The sequence below is a fragment of the Sciurus carolinensis genome, chromosome 2 (assembly GCF_902686445.1).
Source record: "Sciurus carolinensis chromosome 2, mSciCar1.2, whole genome shotgun sequence".
In the NCBI taxonomy this organism is placed as follows: domain Eukaryota; kingdom Metazoa; phylum Chordata; class Mammalia; order Rodentia; family Sciuridae; genus Sciurus; species Sciurus carolinensis.
In genome coordinates, this window is record NC_062214.1 from 196,037,746 (window position 1) to 196,054,831 (window position 17,086).

Sequence of the window (17,086 nt, forward strand, 5' to 3'; positions counted from 1 at the left end):
CCGACCACGGTGAGTGTCCCTTGTCTACTGAGGCCCGACACACGCTGGCCTCTTTGGCTGTCACCTCTCCCCGGGTATCTTTGGGCACCTGAGGCCCCTAGAGGGGAGCCACACTCATTCCTGTTGGTCTGGCCACCACAGGACAGCTGAGGACGAGGGCACGTCTATATCCAGTTTTTAATTTTTCTGCTCAAAAGTAGTAGTTGTTCTACCTTAATACTCTATTCGTAAAAATGACACGTGCTTATGATAAACATTCCAGCAATGTGGAGACTCTCAATGAAAAAGGAGAAAAGTTACCCAAATCTGCATTCGCCCACATAGAACCACAGGCATTGAGGAATTCAGGCCTCATCTGAACACATACACATACGGAGAAGGTGGACGAGGGGAGGCTTTACAGACGTGAGGTCCCCCTGAACCCACTCACGTGGTTAAAAACATTGACTGATTTTTACTTTAATGTAAGGAATAGCTAAAGGAGATTGAAGGAATTCCTAAGTGTTTCTTGTTTACTGCAGAGATATGAACCCCTCAATGATCCCAATAAAATTAAGGAAAAGGATCGCATAAAACACGAAGTGGTTGGGGTCATGGTGTTCTGAACTGCTTCAGTTTCCCTTCTGCTTTTGAAAAAAACAGAAACAGCCCCTTCCCGCTGCCCCTGGCCTGCTTTGTTTTCAGTAGTGCATTTTAATTTTTCCATTGTAAATATTTGCATGTGATTTCTTGGAAGTGTTTAATCATAGTCCTGTGTGTAAATGGATTCATTATTGATGACTTGTTTTTCTTTTCTTCAAACTGAGGTTTCTCTAGTCCTGAATTTTGATTTTAATTTCTCTTTCAGTGGAGTGAATTCCATCATTCCTTCAAGAATGGCTTAAAGACCTTATCCTTGGGTTCTTGGACATTTGAAAAGACCTATTTCTTGCTTTTATGTCAAGGGAAAAAAAAATTTGCTGACGCTTCTCCAGCACCTTCTGCACGGAGTGGTCACCAGCTCTTTGGACTTCCCCATGCGGCACCTGCTTACCCAAACTGTATTAGCTCGTGCAGGGGGTTTGGGGCACCTGGGCCTCAGGTGTGCTTGGCAAGCATCTACCACTGAGCCACACCCACCCTACCCAGGAGGTCTTTCTGTGTCATTGGAAAGACTTTGGGTTCTATACTCTGAGAGGTCTTTTGGTTCTAAAAATGTCAATATTGTTCTATTCAGTCTTCATGATTTCAAGTTCTTTTTAACCCCTCTGGTCACTTTAAAGGGACTTCTGTCTACCTCCTTACAGCTGCGGCCTCTCTCTGTGGATCCCTTGACGCTCTCGTGACAGGCTCTCCTTCGAGGGCTTTGAACCTCCCATTGTGCGAGGCTGGTGGGTGGAGGATGGAGTGTTCTGTTCCGAGGCTGAGGGCTGTGACATTACGGGCTGCTTTTGTCTGTCTGGCACCCCGAGGGTTTCCCCAGTGGGGACCAGATATTCTACCAATTTCTTGGCTCAAGGATCTCAGCCTTTGGGTGGGTAGAAATCCTTGCTATGTCTTTGTCCTGCAGCTCTGATGCCTTTAGGAAGACCCACTAGACCCACCGCCCAGGCAGAAGTGGCCCCTGGGCTTGGGCGTTTCTGGTCTGCCTTTCTGTCCCAGGCCACCTCCCTTGGGCCCCGGGTCACGTCTCCTGTGCTTGCTTGTACTTGGGTTTCATGAGTGCAGACCCCGGGCGCCCCCAGTAGGTCTGGGAGCCCTGCGCTCCTTGTGGGCAGGTGACAGGTGTTCACTCTGAATTCCGTTCCCTCTTCCAGCCTGAGGCGGTGTCTCTTTAATCTCTTCTTCTGTGTGTTCATCCAAAGTGCTTGTGGCTGCGGTTGATCTGTGCAGGCGAGTTGCCCTGTCAGGTCTTGTTGGGATTGACCCTTTGAGCTGAATAGTGGGTTAACCTGGGGTGCCCCTCTTGGGTCCCCGTCTCCTTCCCTTAGAACTCTGTAGACTCTGCTCCATCATTTTCTGCTATTGAAACGTTGCTGTTGACAAGCCTGAGGACAACCTGCTTTGCTCTGGAATATCTGCATGATTTCTTTTCCTGCTTACATATCTCGGTTCTTTCTTTTGTCTTGAATATTGGTGGCTTTACCAGGAAATGACTCAGTCACTATTCTCCCCTATCACATTTTTCTGAATCCTATTATTTCTTCTTTATTAGATATGGGAGTTTCCTTTACTTCAGGGTTTGTTTTCCTTTTCTGTCTGTACTTTTCTGTCCTGTGTCTTGGTCTTTTCTTGAGTTAACTGACCCTGAGAAACCCCATGTGCTGTGGTCCACGCTGCCATCTTTATCTGCACATGTCTCTGGGGTCTTTTGCTTTGTGCATTTGTCTGTTTAAGGTGGTGGTACCCAGCTGCCCCCTCTCAGTGCTGCCTCTGCCTTGGCAGGAGGACGTTGCAGTGCCAGCCTCCGGAGGGACCTGGAACCGGCATCGCTCGGCAGGTACGTGGATTCACTGTCAGCAGCGGAAGCTTCATGCTTGGCACTTGCGTCTGCTAGACCTTGAACCCCGAGGATACCATCTCTCTTCAGGAGGACGTCCTGGGAGTTCTGCCACCCTCAAGGTCAAGGCCATGATCTGAGGTCGGTGCCCGGTCACTGTGCCATGCAGTTTGCATTCAGTGCAGCCCCTTTCTGTGTGATCGCCCTGCAATCAGGGTCTTTGAAGGGCTTCCTGGACACGAGACGCGCGAGAATACCATTGCCACTGGCCTCCGGGCTACCGTGAAGCGAGGGAATGGCCCCCTGCCATGATCACAATAGTGCGTGCCTCAGCTCCCGAGGTGCTCCTAGCTACGTGGCCAGTCTCGGCACAGGTGCTGAGGCCTGGGTGACTGCGGGGTGCGGGAGGGAAGGTCGGTGCTGCACACGGAGCGCTTGGCTCTCCGCAGTCAGTTCGCTCACCCGCAGCGTTCACTCTGCCCACCGGGGAACTTCCCAGAGGCAGCGGAGTGTGGAGATGAGGCGCCGGGCCTGGCCGGTGCCCTTGCGCGGTACTTGAAGGTAGGTTATCCGTGTTGCCTTCGCTTTATTTGTGACGAATCATACACGGTTGACCTATTTTTCAGTACCAAATCCCGCCTTGGAGGACTTCCTGGAGCAGATTCTGACTTTAGGGAGGTGCCTTGGTGTTAGGGTGGAGGGACCCGGTGACCCAGGAGAGCATGTGCACTCCTGACCTGTGCCCCGGGCTGCGCCCTGTGTGGACCCGGCCTGGGAGGACTCCAGAGGTGGCACCCACCTCCTCGGGATGAAGGGGAGCTCTTATTATCAGAGCTCCTCAGGGTACTCGAGGGTCTCCCATGCCACCTTCAGGTGACGAATCATCCATAGTTGATAGTATCACATCTGGCCATAAAGCACCCTAGGACAGTTCAGAAGCAGGAGCAGATGCCCACAGAGGGGACGATGGTCCCTTGGGGTACCCCCACTGCTCAGGCATGCGCAACTTGGCGTGTCTGTCTCCTGGCAGATCATGGGCTCCTGAGGCCGTTCCCTTGAAGAACTTTCCTGCTAGACGAGAGTTCTTCTGCGGCCTTCTCGTGATGCGTCGCAGACAGGCTCTGTTGGAACGCGTCCTCCTTGAGAGGCTTCTGGGGAGTGAGGGGCGGGGGTGCCCAGACCACGGAGTGTGGGCTCATGGATGGTGTGCATCGCGGCTTCCTGACCCTCTGAATCCGTCTGTCCTTAGGCCTGCCATCTGGGACGCACTGCAGCCAGCGCCCGAGTCCGGTACTCGAATGGAGGTTGTCCATGGTGTGTTCATTATATTTATGATGAGTATTACATGGCCAATCTCCTTTCGGTACTAAATTCTTCTTGGGAAACTTCACAAGGGGAAGCTCCAGCCAGTGCCTGGGCAGGGTAAGGAAATGGGTCATTTCCGCATGACAAGCTTTACGTCTGACTTGGGTCACCTGTCAACGCAGGACTTCCCAGAAATGGTGCCAACTACTTTTGAGAGGAGGCCACGGTTTTTCTGGTTGTGTTGCCCTCCCTTCCTGGGAGACTCATAAGTGAAGGAAGCTCATTGGTGAACCTTTGCAGGCATCAAGTCGTCTTCTTGGCTAGAGGCATGCTTTAAGAAAGGGTTAAACACCAGGCACACACTTTTATTTGCATAATGTTTACTACTCCCTCAGTATCCTAACCCACAGGGTGTCCCCTTGGAAACACAGCCAGCTATGGGGTGGAGGGACGTTTTCTCATGGTGAGAACTGATAGTGTTTAGGGGCGGGTCTCCATGATGACTTTACTGTCCCTGGTGCAAGAGAAGAGTCACTAACAGTATTTATTCCTACCTGGTGTTTGTACTGCTAATGATCTAAAATGAGTCGATTAACCTGTTACCTCTCCCACCTCCATGTCTTCATCTGAAGAATGGGGATGGTACCTGCTCCACAGGTAGGTATGGAAACTTGGTATAAGTTCAGTGCGTAGGTGGTGGTGGGCATGCAGGCAGGCAGGAGGACCATGGTCTTGTCATGGTCACTACCACATGGCTGCTGTTAGAGTGTCTGTTGACCTTGCTTTAACTTCTTTAACTTCCTGCCTATTAGGATGCAGCTCCCTGGAGATAGAGCCCTGTCCCCTGCCTCATGGCCCTGGGCACACAGGGAGATGTGATGCTGAGATGCAGGAACAGGGTGGACGCTCTCTGACATGTTTTTTTTTTTTTTTTTTTAACGCTCTTTGAGACCATCTGGAAGGAGGGGCTGGAGGATGTCCCGATGCCTCTCTCTCCCTAGGACACTGTTGGCTCATTCCTATAGTCTTGCCCACCTCTAGGATGCTGCCCTCCAGGAGGACTCGCCAGCCTCCAGGTCAGCACGCAAGACCCCCAGTGGGCTGGACAGACTCTACAGTGGTCACACAGGAAAACTGCAGCTCCATTTTCTGTGTTAAGTCCCCCTGGGGGACTAGTCAGAGGAGATGCTGGCTTTGGGAACAGGACTTCGGTGTTCATGTCCCTCTGGTTACGGGACAGATGCCAACCCAAGCATGGCCTGATCTTGCCGCGTGTGCCCACACCTACCCCACACCCAAAGTCAGTTCAGGGGCCACTTCTGGAGCCCGGCAAGCTGGTTCTTGGCACGCCGTGTTCCAACCACACTGGGGGCTCCTGGAAGGTAGTGCCAGCTGCCCAGAGAGCGAGTGAGCCAGCAGTCCAAGTCGCAGTAGCCTGCGGGCAGTGCCGCCCAGGTGAAGAGGCATCCTGTTGGTGTTCTTGCCCGTGCCGACGTTTGACTCTTGAGCAGAGGTTGCCCTTGGTGAATTCGCTTTATTCACGTTGAATCACACAAAGGCAACTTTTGTTTGAGTGTCAAATCCTGCTTGGGAAGGCTTCTGGGACCCTGTGGCCCCGGAATGAGGACAGGTAGTGTGGACATGGTGGCCACCCTCCCTGGTGGACAAGAGCAGATGGCAACCAGAGCTGGGTCTCTGGCCCGTGGAGGATGGCACCAGTGCCAAGTGGGACTCAGTTCTGACCTCAGACCTCTGTCTTGACATCAACACTTTGGTCACTGACCCCAAAGGCATTTTAGCTGTGGAAGAGACTCGGACCTTGTGGGTAAACAGAGCTCATGTTCACGAGTGCCGGTGGCCAGCGCCCCTGCCCTCGGTCCCTCCTGCGGTCACCTCTTGGAGCACTCCTCTCCGTCTGGCTTCTCTGTGCCCCTCCTTGTCTCAGTTCTTTCCTCCCGCCCGGGTTTCTAGTGGGTTGCTGAAATGCGTAGAGGCAATCAGTATTTCTCCCTGTTTATATTCAATAATAGTGATAAAAATAATGAACACAAAATAACACTAAAAACCACTGAAATGGCTCAGAGGAAAATGTGTTCAATTGACTACAAATTGGCAGAAGAATCCAATTTTCTTGACAACATTTCAGCTGCGACATTTGACCTGGGGAAATGGAACACTGTAGACGTGGTGGCCACAGAGGAAGTTCCCGGTGGCAGCTGCTGTAAACAGGAATATTTGATGTAGACAAAAACACATTGAGGAATCAAATCTTCATTCAGACTTTTAAATGGAAAAGAATTGATCCTAATGAAAATAATTTTGGGGAAATAACAAGGGAAATAAAAGAAATGAAAACAGCTCAACAGTGCCGTGAAGGAAGCTAAACAGGGAATTGGATTAGTTTAATGTAATTCACTCCGAAAAACATGTTTTTATGAAAATCAATGCTGTACAGTTCACGTTCCGATGGTGAAACTCGTGCTTATTTGGAGGGAGTTGTTGGGGTCAGTGGGAATTGAGGGTCAAAAGACTCTGTCCTTCGAGCAGCTAACCATCTCTTCCGTCCCAGACCTTCCCAGACAGCTTCCTGGACAGGCGTGCTGACCTCAGGGGTGAGGCGTCCACTGGGGTGTGAGTGCATACTGTGGCTGGCGTCACCTGGCTTGGCGCCTCCCGCTGCCCCCATGCCTCCGCATGGGGCGTTCTGGGTGAAACGCTGACTCCGGAGTGAGGCTCCCTGGTCCCCGGGGTCGGGCCTCTCAGAACACTGCCCGCCATGCTGCTGCTGTGTGCAGGAAGCATGGGCAGTCCAGCTGCGATCCTTCAGACTCTGGTGTTGGCCCTCTCCACGGTGGCCTCCATGATGTTCCCTTCATTGGTGGCCAATGGCCCTTGGTCATGGAGGCTGAGTTTGGGAGGTCATCCTGGAGTTGATGTCCCAGGGTCAGGGTGAAAGAGGTTGCCATTTGCTAGCCTGCTTTATTTGGTGACCAGCCTTGCATGCTGCGTTTCTTTCCAGATCAGCCCCACCTTGGAGGACTTAAGAAGTCATGCCACTCTTGGGGGATGGACAGCACCAAAAGCCCTCTCCGGGGTAGGTGCTGAGTGCAGCCCTGGACGTGCCTGAGTGTAGCGATGTATGTCATCTCGTCCCCTCAACACCGCCACCCGGGCCTTTCTCACGAGCACTTCCAGTCGGCAGCTGTGGAGAGAGACTCTGAGCTGCAGGTCAGTGTCCATAACTCCTAGGGGGCAGCTACCCGTGACGTGGTCCTTCTCTCTGTGACAGAACTTCTGTGGCTGGCCTCTTGCTCCAACAGCAGCAAGACTCGGAGGGCTTCCTGCACACATGCCGACGTCAGGGAAAGGATTCTGCTGTCGGTCCCACTCCAACGTCCACAAAGTGGGTGGTGGGCACAGAATCCAGACTCTGCTTGTGGCGTTTATCGTCTGGCCCAGCCGTCACTGGCGAGCCTGCGGGTTGTAGGAGGCGTGTTCTGGATGTGACTCGACTCTGGAACAGCGGGGGTTCTGGCCTTGGGCTGCTCTGCCATTTTGGGAAGGAGAGGTCATTTGTCATTCACTTGCTGTTTTCTTCCTCTCTTCACCCCCCACCCTCTTTATTTCTCAAGTTTCTTTGCTTTGTTTATGGGCTAATCAAGGGGGCAGGCCATTGTTGTTTAAATGTGTTAAATCACTGGAGGATACTGGGGTGGGGGCGCCTTGCGGACCAGAGGTGGCATGGACGAAGTCCAAGGCGGGTGACTACCGGGCGTTAGTGTCCTTGCCCAGCCAACTACTTCCAAAGGGAAGACCCCAAGCCCGGGGACATCCCTGGAGTCGCCCTCTCTGGGGCTGGGAAGGAAGCCTCGGGTGCGAGCGGGTTTCATCTTTGTCCTCAGCCATGTGCCCACGCATGAGCACCCCTGCTCTGCGTCAGATCCCACCTGGGTCTCAAGCTCAGCTTTGGGGAAGGGTCTCAGCCTCTGTTCCAGGAGGCGATAGACGGTAGATTCGCTCCTGGATTGGCGGGGCAAGGGAGGGTCCTTGCAGAGTGTGAAACTGTGGCCCCCGAGGTCCGGCCTTCGTGCTGCCCTTAGGGAGGGTCTTCGGGAAGCACAGCCACCTTGACGCTTCTGCCTTAGTCTGGTACTTGGGGAGAGGTTACCCGAGCAACTTTGCATCCGGACGACGAATGTTGCTCGGTGAACCCCTTTTCGGTATCAAATTCCACCAGGGAGGCCGCCTTGGAGGCCGGGCACCTCGGGGAAGAACGCCAGCGTCGGCACCGCTCTGGGGCGTGGGACGGATGGTCGACCAGTTGGAAAGTAATTGCTCCTAATGTACTTCACCTGGTCCACTAGCCGTCCGCGCCCACCGCAGCCTGCGGCCCACCCGCTTGCTCCTCGCGCAGCACCTCTGCTGGTACTTGAAGGGAGATCGACCGTGTTATATTCGCTTTATTGACTTCGAATAATACATGGTTGATCTTTTCTCAGTATCAACTCTCACCTTGGAGGACCTCTTGGCGGTGCAGCCCTCCTGGGAGTGGGGGTGGGCCCGGGCCGGGGCGGGGTCGCTGCTTTGGCGCGGGACCTGACAGGCGGCTGGGCGGGGCGTGTGCGGCTCCTCCTGGATCCTCTCACCTTTCCTGTCCAATCCATCCCCAGGGCGGACTCGGAGACAGCGCGACGGCGGAGGCGGTCCAGGTCCTGTGGCATCGTCACTGTGGGTACCTGAGGAGAGGTTGTCTGTGAAGAGTTCGCTTTATTAATGACGAATATAACACAGATGGCCTGTCTTCAGTACCGCCTACCACTCGCAGGGTGCGCCGGCTGGCCAGTGCAGGGTACGTGAACGCATGGACTCCGTGTGGCGCTGTCGCCCTCTCCGCTGAGCCTCAGCTCCGGCTCTGCCCTGGGCAAGCTTCCTGGGGGTCGTGCCCGCCCTGGGGAAGAGGCCTGGGTCTTGCACTGGGGAGGTGGTCGCGAAGTGCCCACTTGGTGTGCGATGGATGACGGGGCCCCGTCCAGCTCCTGCTTGATGCCTTGAGGTTGAGGAGCCAGGTCCAGGCAGAGGGGCACCCGCCCCTCTCCAGGGAGTCCTGCCCGCATGCTGCCCAGCACTGGCTGCCTCCCTCCATTCCACATGGACCCCTCGGCAGGACCCCGACACCCTCCAGAGGAGCCTCGGCCCACGTCCCGCGCATGCTGCTCCTTGTGGTGCGCGAGGAGAGGTTGCCCGTGGCGCGTTCGCATTCATCAAGACGCACAATACACGGTCGGCCTCTCTTCACCACCAGACCCCGCCTTGCATGCTGCCTGCCTGCCTGGGAGGGTAGGGGTCCGCCCGGCCTGCTGGGCCCGCGGTGCATGGCTGACGGCCGGCCAAGCATGCGCCTGACTCACGTCTGCAGCCGGCCACGGAGGCGGGCGGCGGGGCGGTGGGGAGGCCGCCTTGGAGGAAGAAGCCTCCTACCCGGAGTCGGTGCTGCTCGGTGGTACCTGAAATAGGTTGCCTGTGAGGTGTTCACTTTCTATACGATGAATATTATACAGTCAACCTCTTTCCGGCATCGAATCCCGCCTCGGAAGACTCCATGTGCGACATGCCAGGCGGCAGAAGTCTCTGTGGGTTGTCCCCGTGGACTGTATGTGGGACCCGTCACCTGGTCTTTCGGTGCCCCAGGTCCAGGCCGTGCAGGAGGGCTTTTGGAAGTGTCAGAGTACCCCAGTCACTTGCCGTCACCCTGCGTCCAGCAGGCGTGGCCCGGCTGGGCTCTCCTGTGCCTCCCCCTGCTCTTCAGGTCTGCCACCCAGCCCGGCCCACTCCTCACGAAGGTCACCCCAGCAGCCTGATCTGGAGCCTCAGTAACTCAGAAGAGGCTGCCTGCGCCTGGGGGCAGGAAAGGGTCCAGGCCCGGGCCAGGTGTCTTCCTGGAGCTCCTCCTACGGCCGAGCGAGCTTGGGAAGTTCTCTGAAGGCTGCACGCTCTCCACAGGTGCAGTCTCTGCCTTTCCCCGGGGGCTCCCAGGACTGTGCCCAGGGGGAGCCCCCAGACTCTTCCCAAAGGTTCTCCACCTCCAGGTCCACCCTGCTGGAGGGGCTGCCCCGCTGGTGTGGGCCGCCACACAGAGCCCCACTGGTCTCCCTTCCCGCTTCTGGTGGGAGAACTTTCCAGAGTCCATCCATCTCCCTGCACTGCTGCAGGCCCACGGGTGGGCCCTGCCCCTCTTTCTCTGTGCCTAAAGGGTGTGGAGTACCCCTGTGGCCCCAGCCTCATCCTGTCCCCTGGGTGTCAGAGCAAACCCGGTGTATTTCCATCCGCTCTCTGCGCTCCTGCCCATGCGCCTTCCCCTGCAGGGACCATGCTGCCTTTGTGAGCACCCCATGTCCTGCAAACCGCTTTCTCAGGGGTTCAGGATTCCAAAGGCAATGGATGCCCCTAGCTCCTTGGGTCACCCCGAGCACCTGACAGAACAAGCCCTCCTCTTTCGGGCACAAACTCTGGTCATGAACTTGCCTTTTTTCCTAGCCTGTGGCTCTCCGAGGTGGCCTCCCGTTCACATCCACCTGCGCCCCCACACCCTCCCCACCCAGACCGGAATGTTTGCAGGGCAGGAGTTTTTCCATCTTCTCCTATGCTGTGTCCCCAGCCTTGGGACCCAGGCCTGGCCTACAGTAGCGAGCAGTGAGTACATGTTGATTGACTGATAGGATCCCCGAGGGCAGAGACCACATTAGGTTGATCCCCTGGAAAGTGCTGAGCACAAACCAGGAAGCCGTGAGACGTGGCGACTGGCTTCATGAATATGGTAATCACTGTTTAGAAATTCTTCACATTTGTTAAAAGCTATTTAGTGTTCTAGCTTTTTCTACCCCTTCCAGGATGTCACTTGAGAGTCTGGGGTTGGCTGTGGCAGGGCAGGTCAGCGAGGTCTGAGTCCTTTTCTCCACTGTTGGAACCGAGGCCCCCACACTCGGCTGCAGATGCGGCGGAGTGTGCTCCCACCCGGCCCCGCCAGCCAGATGCTCTGGGGAACTCCGTCGGCAGCGGGCCAGAGCCTGGTGTCAGGGCTAATATTTTATGCATAGAACTGACTAAATGGGAACATTTGGAGATGAAAATTGCTGTTAATGCATTGACACATCTTTGGAATATATTAAGCGTGTGTGGTGGGGGTGGGGAGGCAGGCGTTAGCCTTAGTTAATTGCTGCAGTAACCACTGCCACACAGCAGCGTTGGCAGGCATGGCTGCCCTTGAGTCTCCAGGGCCGCCGTGGGGGAGAGTGCGTGGTACCTCATCTACCACTTGAGAATTATGCATGAGACAAAATGTCAGTCCGGGGTACCAGGCAATCAGCCGCTTGCATGTTCCCAACTCATTTCAGACCCAAAGATGGCGACCCTGTGCTGCTTGGTGCAGAATTTCATTAAAGGCAAAATTACTGATTTATCTATTGTTTGAGGAGAAGGGAAAACAAACAAAGGGCCTTTCTCATCCAACAAGCCAAATGAAAATGTCTGTTCCCCAAGTGGCCATGATGAGAGCCGCTGTGGACCCTTCGGTCTGAGGGTCAGTAATGGGGTCTGTTTCCAAGGCAGTCGGTAAATCCCGCCCACAGTCCAAGGTCACCGGGCCCACCTGGTTTTCTGGTATGCAAGGCCCTATTTATCTTACTCTGGACATGATTGGAAAAGTGACACACCTGGGCTTGTGTCCCCCTCTCTCACTGTTTTTAAGGGGTGATGAGAAAAGTCAGATCCGTCCTGAAGGTGGGTTTGCCCTGGTCCTGGGCCCTGTCAACTGCAGGGGGCAGTTCTGTTTTACAGATAAGGAAATGGAGCTCAGAGAGGTTGAATGACTGGGCCCAGATCACCCAGCTACAGGTGAAGTGGGCACGTCCGTCTCCCGGCCCTTCATTGCCCTGCTTGCTGAGAGCCCGCAGCTCTAGGACTGGCCCCTCAGCCCTAGAAGAGAGCAGTCTCATTGAATTGGCCTTGGATGCTGGCATGACATGGCAGCCTCCCAAGACTTGGGTGGCCAGAGTTTTCATGTATTTTGTTTTTCTTCCTCTATCCACCGGTGTCTCTCCAAGTTGGTGGCAGCATCCGTGCCACGCTTGCTGGTTGGTGTCTGCCCTGGGGTGAGGGCTGCTTACTGTCAGAAGACCAGGGTCCCGCTGGGCACCTCAAAACCCAAGGCCCACAGCCACCTGTATCTTTGCTCCCACTTGAGGGCATTTGGGGGTGTCCACTGCCTCCACTGTGTGTGCCAAGGCCTCCCCCATGCTCCCACCCTGACCTGTATCCCTGGGCCCAGTCAGAGGCTGGCACAGTGCTTGAGGGCCCACAGAGCCCAGAGCTCGGAACCCCCACGGATGCAGAGAAGCCCCACGTGCTGGGGCTGAGGGACTCGGAATCCATGTCCCTCGGGCCCGTGCCTCTGTTCCCACCCTTGGGCGGGTAAGGAAACAGGGTCCATGCAGGGCGGGAGGAGGTGCCGTGGTTCTCTCCCGCACTGGCACGTGGGCAAGGCCCGCCCCTGGGGATTTGGCCGTCGCCTTCCTTGTAAACCCTGAGAGGGCTGCAGAAGCCACGCCAAGACCTCCAGGTCGGCGGGAGGGCCACTGCTCTGCAGCTCTGCTTCTGGAAGTCAGGGCCCTACCTCGGCTGCAGGGCCGGCTCCCAATAGGTGCTCGGATGATACCACCTCCTTGGATCAAATCCAGCCTGGATCCCAGTCCAGAGCAAATGTTCCAGGCACGAAGGTGTAATGAGTCAGATGTCTTTATTGCCTGGCGGAATCACACAGGAAGCACTCAGAGAACGTTTGTGGAATGAATAACTAAAAACATGCTCTTAGAGGTAATAAAGAAGCAGAGAAATGAAGAAGAATTGGGGCAGACAGACATAAATCTCCACCAACACTGCCAAGGCTGTGCAGCGGGGCCTCTGAAAAGACCCTGCGGAGGTGGAAGGGCCATTTGTCATGGCTGAGGACAGGCTTGAGGGCTGGGACGCAGAGCCCGACGGAGCCTCATTCGTCATTTTCCCATTATCCCGTGACGTGGAGAGGAGCTGGCGTGGTACCTGTGTGCAAGGCCACCGTCTGCCTTGAGGTGCCAGGTCCTGGGCCCAGTTAGCCTGGCAGCAGGACCCCGAGGAAGGACCAGCAGGCGTGGTGAGCAGCTCCAGGGCCTGCCTCCTCCAGGAAGCCTTCCCCTGCGCCTCCACACCCGGCCCCGTTTGCAGGCAGACGTTGATCACCTGGACTCTGCGGTCAGCTCAGCAGGGGCCCAGGCTGAGTCTGACTTTCCTGCCAGGGTGTTCCTGTCCCCAGCATGTGGCGTAGAGCAGAGAAGCCTCTGGAGGCTTGCTGGCCTTGCCTTCCATTTGCAGGCAGCTGGACCTACACTTGGAAGGTCTTTAGGACCAGAGACAGACCCTGCGGCGATCCAACATGAGCCGGGGGCTAGGACGGGGGGGACCAGGCTGCTTCCACTGCAGAGAGGAGGCCATGAGCTGGGGACACCTGACCCCAAGGTGTTCCCTGGGCTTGGTAAGTGTCTGCTGAAGGACCTTCTGGGCTCTGAGCAGGGATGGGTTTTTTCCAGTGCACATGAGTTCTGGGCAGGCCCAGGCTGTTATCAGGGTTGGTTGAGGAAGGCAAAGGTCACGCCACCTGTCCAGGGAGCTGCCAGGCATGTGGGGAGAGGGAACGACACAGGGCCCCAGGTTCTTGCCCAGAGCTCCCTCATTCCCTGTGGCCTTGCTCCAGGGACAAGAGGCGGGGAAACCCCAGGGCAGTGCTGCCACACGGGGGAGTCTTGACCAGGCTAGGCCCTTGGGGGACTGGGGATGGGACCCTGTTCCGTGGCCCCTGGTCTTTCCTGGGGCAAGAAGCTGGGCGGCAGGTTCCAGAGCTGGGTGGAGTACCGCTTCCCACAGTCTGTGACAGCCTCGTTTTCTCCAGCCCTCAAAAATAGACGTTTCTGCTCTGTTCTCTTGTTGGCAGGGGAGCGGCGAGGCCTGCCAAGGCTGGGGGAGCCCGCCAGCCTGCTGAGTTTTACTGTACAAACAGTTGCAGAGGGAGGGGGCGCCCCCCATCAGCAAACATGCCAATTTAAAGTGTAATTAACTCGGGCCGGAAAAAAACCCAGATTTGGACTGCCTTCCACAGCGGAGCTGGTTTTCTTTTATTTATTTATCTCTTTTCGGGTGTGGTGGTGTCTGTGGTGGGTTCTAGCCAGGAAGAGTAGAGGGGGGCCCAGGTGGGGAGGCGATTGTTTGGGAGAGAAAACACTGGAAGGAGAGAGGAGCAGACTGACTCGACACCCTGACACCCTGCGGGCCAGTGTCTCCATCTAGTCACTGTCCTGGGAGGTGACTGCCCTGCAGATGGGACACTAAGGGAGAAGGGGATGTGCCCGCCCTCTCGGTGAGGGTGGGACATGGCTGTCCAGGTGACTCGTAGGTCTTGGGGTGCTGGGAGACACTGCAGGGAAACCTGACTCTCTCTTTCCTCCCGACCCTGTGCAGGGGCTACTCTGCTTGCCTGGACCTGCCTCGGGAGTCTCTGCCCCTGATTTCTCCCTTTTCCTCCATGGATTCCTCCTACTTCAAGGACTCAAGATGTCCCCTCTTCTCAGAAGGCGCAATCCGCCCCGTGACCCTGGCAGGTCCCTGCTTCTCCCCACACCCAAGCAGGAAGAACAGTTTGAACGTTGAGCTGTTCCCCCACGTTTTAACGACCCTGGGACTGTTCCCGCAGCAGGACTGGAGAGCCCTGGCTGGGGAGCCTGCGGGAGCTGGGGAGGTGGGAGATCATCCCCCAGGGGAGGGGGTGATCACAGGGAAGGAGCGACTGGCACGTGATCCCTCCAGCAGCTCTGAGCCCGGGAGAAGGTCGGAATTCCTGCTCAGGCTTCCAAACACTGTTGTCAAGCCGTTTGAACAATAAATACACATTACAAAGATGTACATACGCTCCTGTGTCTGTATGTTCAGAGAGGCTTGTTAAGGGGAAGGTGTCACAAGAGTCTAGCTCAGGAGGACATCTCCTAGAGTTGCTGGCCTCTGCCCTGCCCGCACTTGGCAGGGAGCAGCCTCGGGAATCTGGGGGCTCACTGTCCCCCCACAGTGTGCAAGCTCTGGGCCACAGAGACAAGCTTTTCTACCAGTCCCAGGTCCCAAAGGCCCCTCCCCACCCCACTGTCTGTGTGCTGGGCCCAGGGCTGGCTGCCAGGCCCGCGAGGGCAGAGGCCGGGGCCCGGGGCACAGCTGTGCCCACGCCTCTGTGCTGCCAGCCTCCGCTTGGTCACGACACAGCCAGGCTGACTCAGACACAGCCCCGAGCGGCTGCCTCGTAAATTACATAATTACCTATGAAACCTGCCGCCGCAGCGCTCCAGCCGGGAAGCGCACGCTCCGGCCGCCGGTGACTCACTGTTTTCCCCAGAGCCACTGCCGCCCGCGCTCAGCCACCTCAGTCTGAGCTGGCTGGGGGGCAGCTTAGGTCTTCACCGCCCCCCCAACGGCTGCAAACACAGGCAGGCAGCCCCCCTCTTGCACAGGGCTTTGGGTGGGGGACCTTCTCCAGCCTCCCTCTGCAGCCCCCCATCATGCAGACAGCTTTGGGTGGGGGTCTTGCCCCTCCGGCCTCCCTCTGCAGCCCCCAGTGGTGCCCTGAAAGTATGGCTGCACGTGACAGAGGAGGGAACTGAGGCCTCCTTCCCGGCCCGGTTCGTCCCATGGCAGAGGGTAGCTTTGGCTAGTACTGGTCACCAGTAGGGAGAGCCTTGGGGTAGCCCAGTTATGGAGACCCCCAAAACTCCAGGGGCCCCCCGCTGAGCTCGAGGCCTCCAGCCCTTCTCCAGAGTCCCCCTGTGGGGGACACACTCCTTCCTTTGAAAAACACTTCTACTCTGAAAAGTGACTTTGGGAAAGAGGCATGGTAAAGGGGTCTTTCCAACCTAGGTGGGGTGTCCAGGCCAGATGGCGACCCTGGGGGCCTAGTCCCGTGGACCTGGTATGGACTCCAGAGTCAGCACTGGCCTTCACATCTGTCCCTTTCCACTCACCAGCACTGTGGCTTTCTCACCTCCGAGCCTTAGTGTCCCTACCTGCAAATGAGCGCTCCCACCCTCCTCCTCAGCAAGGTGAGGGCGCTGGGGACGTGCTAGGTTCCCACGGAAGAGCGGGCTCCCTCCCGAGGATCCACTGCCAGGCGAGCATTCCTGCAACCACCCTGCCCTGGCCAGGCGTCCACCCTTACTGCTGGCCTCCCCATGCGTCCTGGCACCTGCTGGCAGACCCGAGCAGAGCCCCAGGAATAGCATCCGGGCCCAGGGAAAGCTCTTCAGTGGGTCATGGAGGGGAGCGAGGGTGCCCAGACGTTGGCTGGGCCTCCTGGGAACCTGTGCCTTCTAGGAGTCTCACTTTGGCTCCAAGTCAGGAAGAGACCCTCAGTGGGTGTGCGTGGTGCCTCTGTTGGTGCAGGGGCCCTGGTCCTGCTTAGGCCGCCCCTCAGACCAGGGCCACCTCCCCCTTGCTGAAAGTGCTCGTGGCCTATCCCGTACGCCCACCATTCTCTCGCTTCTGCCTTTGTATATAGACCCCAAACAGACCTGCTGAGGGGCCAGCTCCTGAGGAGGGTTCTGGGGAGGCCCCCTTTCCTCCCGTGGCAGAGATGGTGCAGACCATCCCTAATAGGGCTCTCTTCATTCATTTTCCAACTGCCCAGTCCCACGTGCACAGCACAGAGGCACCCCCTGGGAGTGCCCCCAGCCTCAAGGGCAGCAGCTGTCCCACCTTTCCAACATGCGCCTCCCCCGCCCAGGTTCTCTGGGGGCTTTTGACATATCCAACCTCTCGGTGACAGATCCACACTTCTCAGCTCACCTGCACTTTGTGACCAGTAAGGGGGCAATGTCCAACACTTACTAGTATTTCATGTGTTGGGGTCTTGCTCCCCACTGAGGCCGGTGGTGAGAGGGTCTCCAGTCACTCTCTAGTAGGACACCAAGTCAGGGAAACAAAAGAATAAGCCTGTAGGAGATTTTGGTCAGTGAAGTGTGGGTGGCCAGCCTCAGGGGTGGGGAGAAAGTGTCATCCCGTCTGTATAGTGACCCAACTGCGGCCAGGTCGCAGATGCCAGCAGGAAGACCTGTTTACAAAGCCCTTTCCCACCCTCAGTCCCTTATCTCTCAAAATGCCCCCCACCCCCATTCCCCGGCAGCCAACTCTTACTATCCCCTTTCCCATCTTCAAGCAAAAAGAAGTGAACTCGGTGGGGCAGAG

The 17,086-nt window shown here is 56.6% G+C and overlaps 1 protein-coding gene across 1 annotated transcript; it reads left to right on the forward strand.

Moving 5' to 3' along the window:
• The first annotated feature begins 11,533 nt into the window (after positions 1–11,533).
• LOC124976648 (uncharacterized) lies at positions 11,534–14,747 on the forward strand. Its single transcript, XM_047539418.1, has 6 exons — positions 11,534–11,560; positions 12,108–12,250; positions 12,480–12,555; positions 12,863–13,346; positions 13,803–13,917; positions 14,327–14,747. Exons 1-6 carry the CDS (start codon positions 11,534–11,536, stop codon positions 14,745–14,747), a joined length of 1,266 nt encoding a protein of 421 aa, XP_047395374.1.
• Positions 14,748–17,086: the final 2,339 nt, after the last annotated feature.

Bases quoted from the DNA above. Each gene is read 5' to 3' on its own strand.
- LOC124976648 (XM_047539418.1), top strand. From the start codon at position 11,534: ATGAGAAAAGTCAGATCCGTCCTGAAG. The intron at 12,556-12,862 runs GTGTAATGAGTC...TGACGTGGAGAG, and splicing joins CAAATGTTCCAGGCACGAAG to GAGCTGGCGTGGTACCTGTG. The intron at 13,347-13,802 runs GTAAGTGTCTGC...TCTTGTTGGCAG, and splicing joins CAAGGTGTTCCCTGGGCTTG to GGGAGCGGCGAGGCCTGCCA.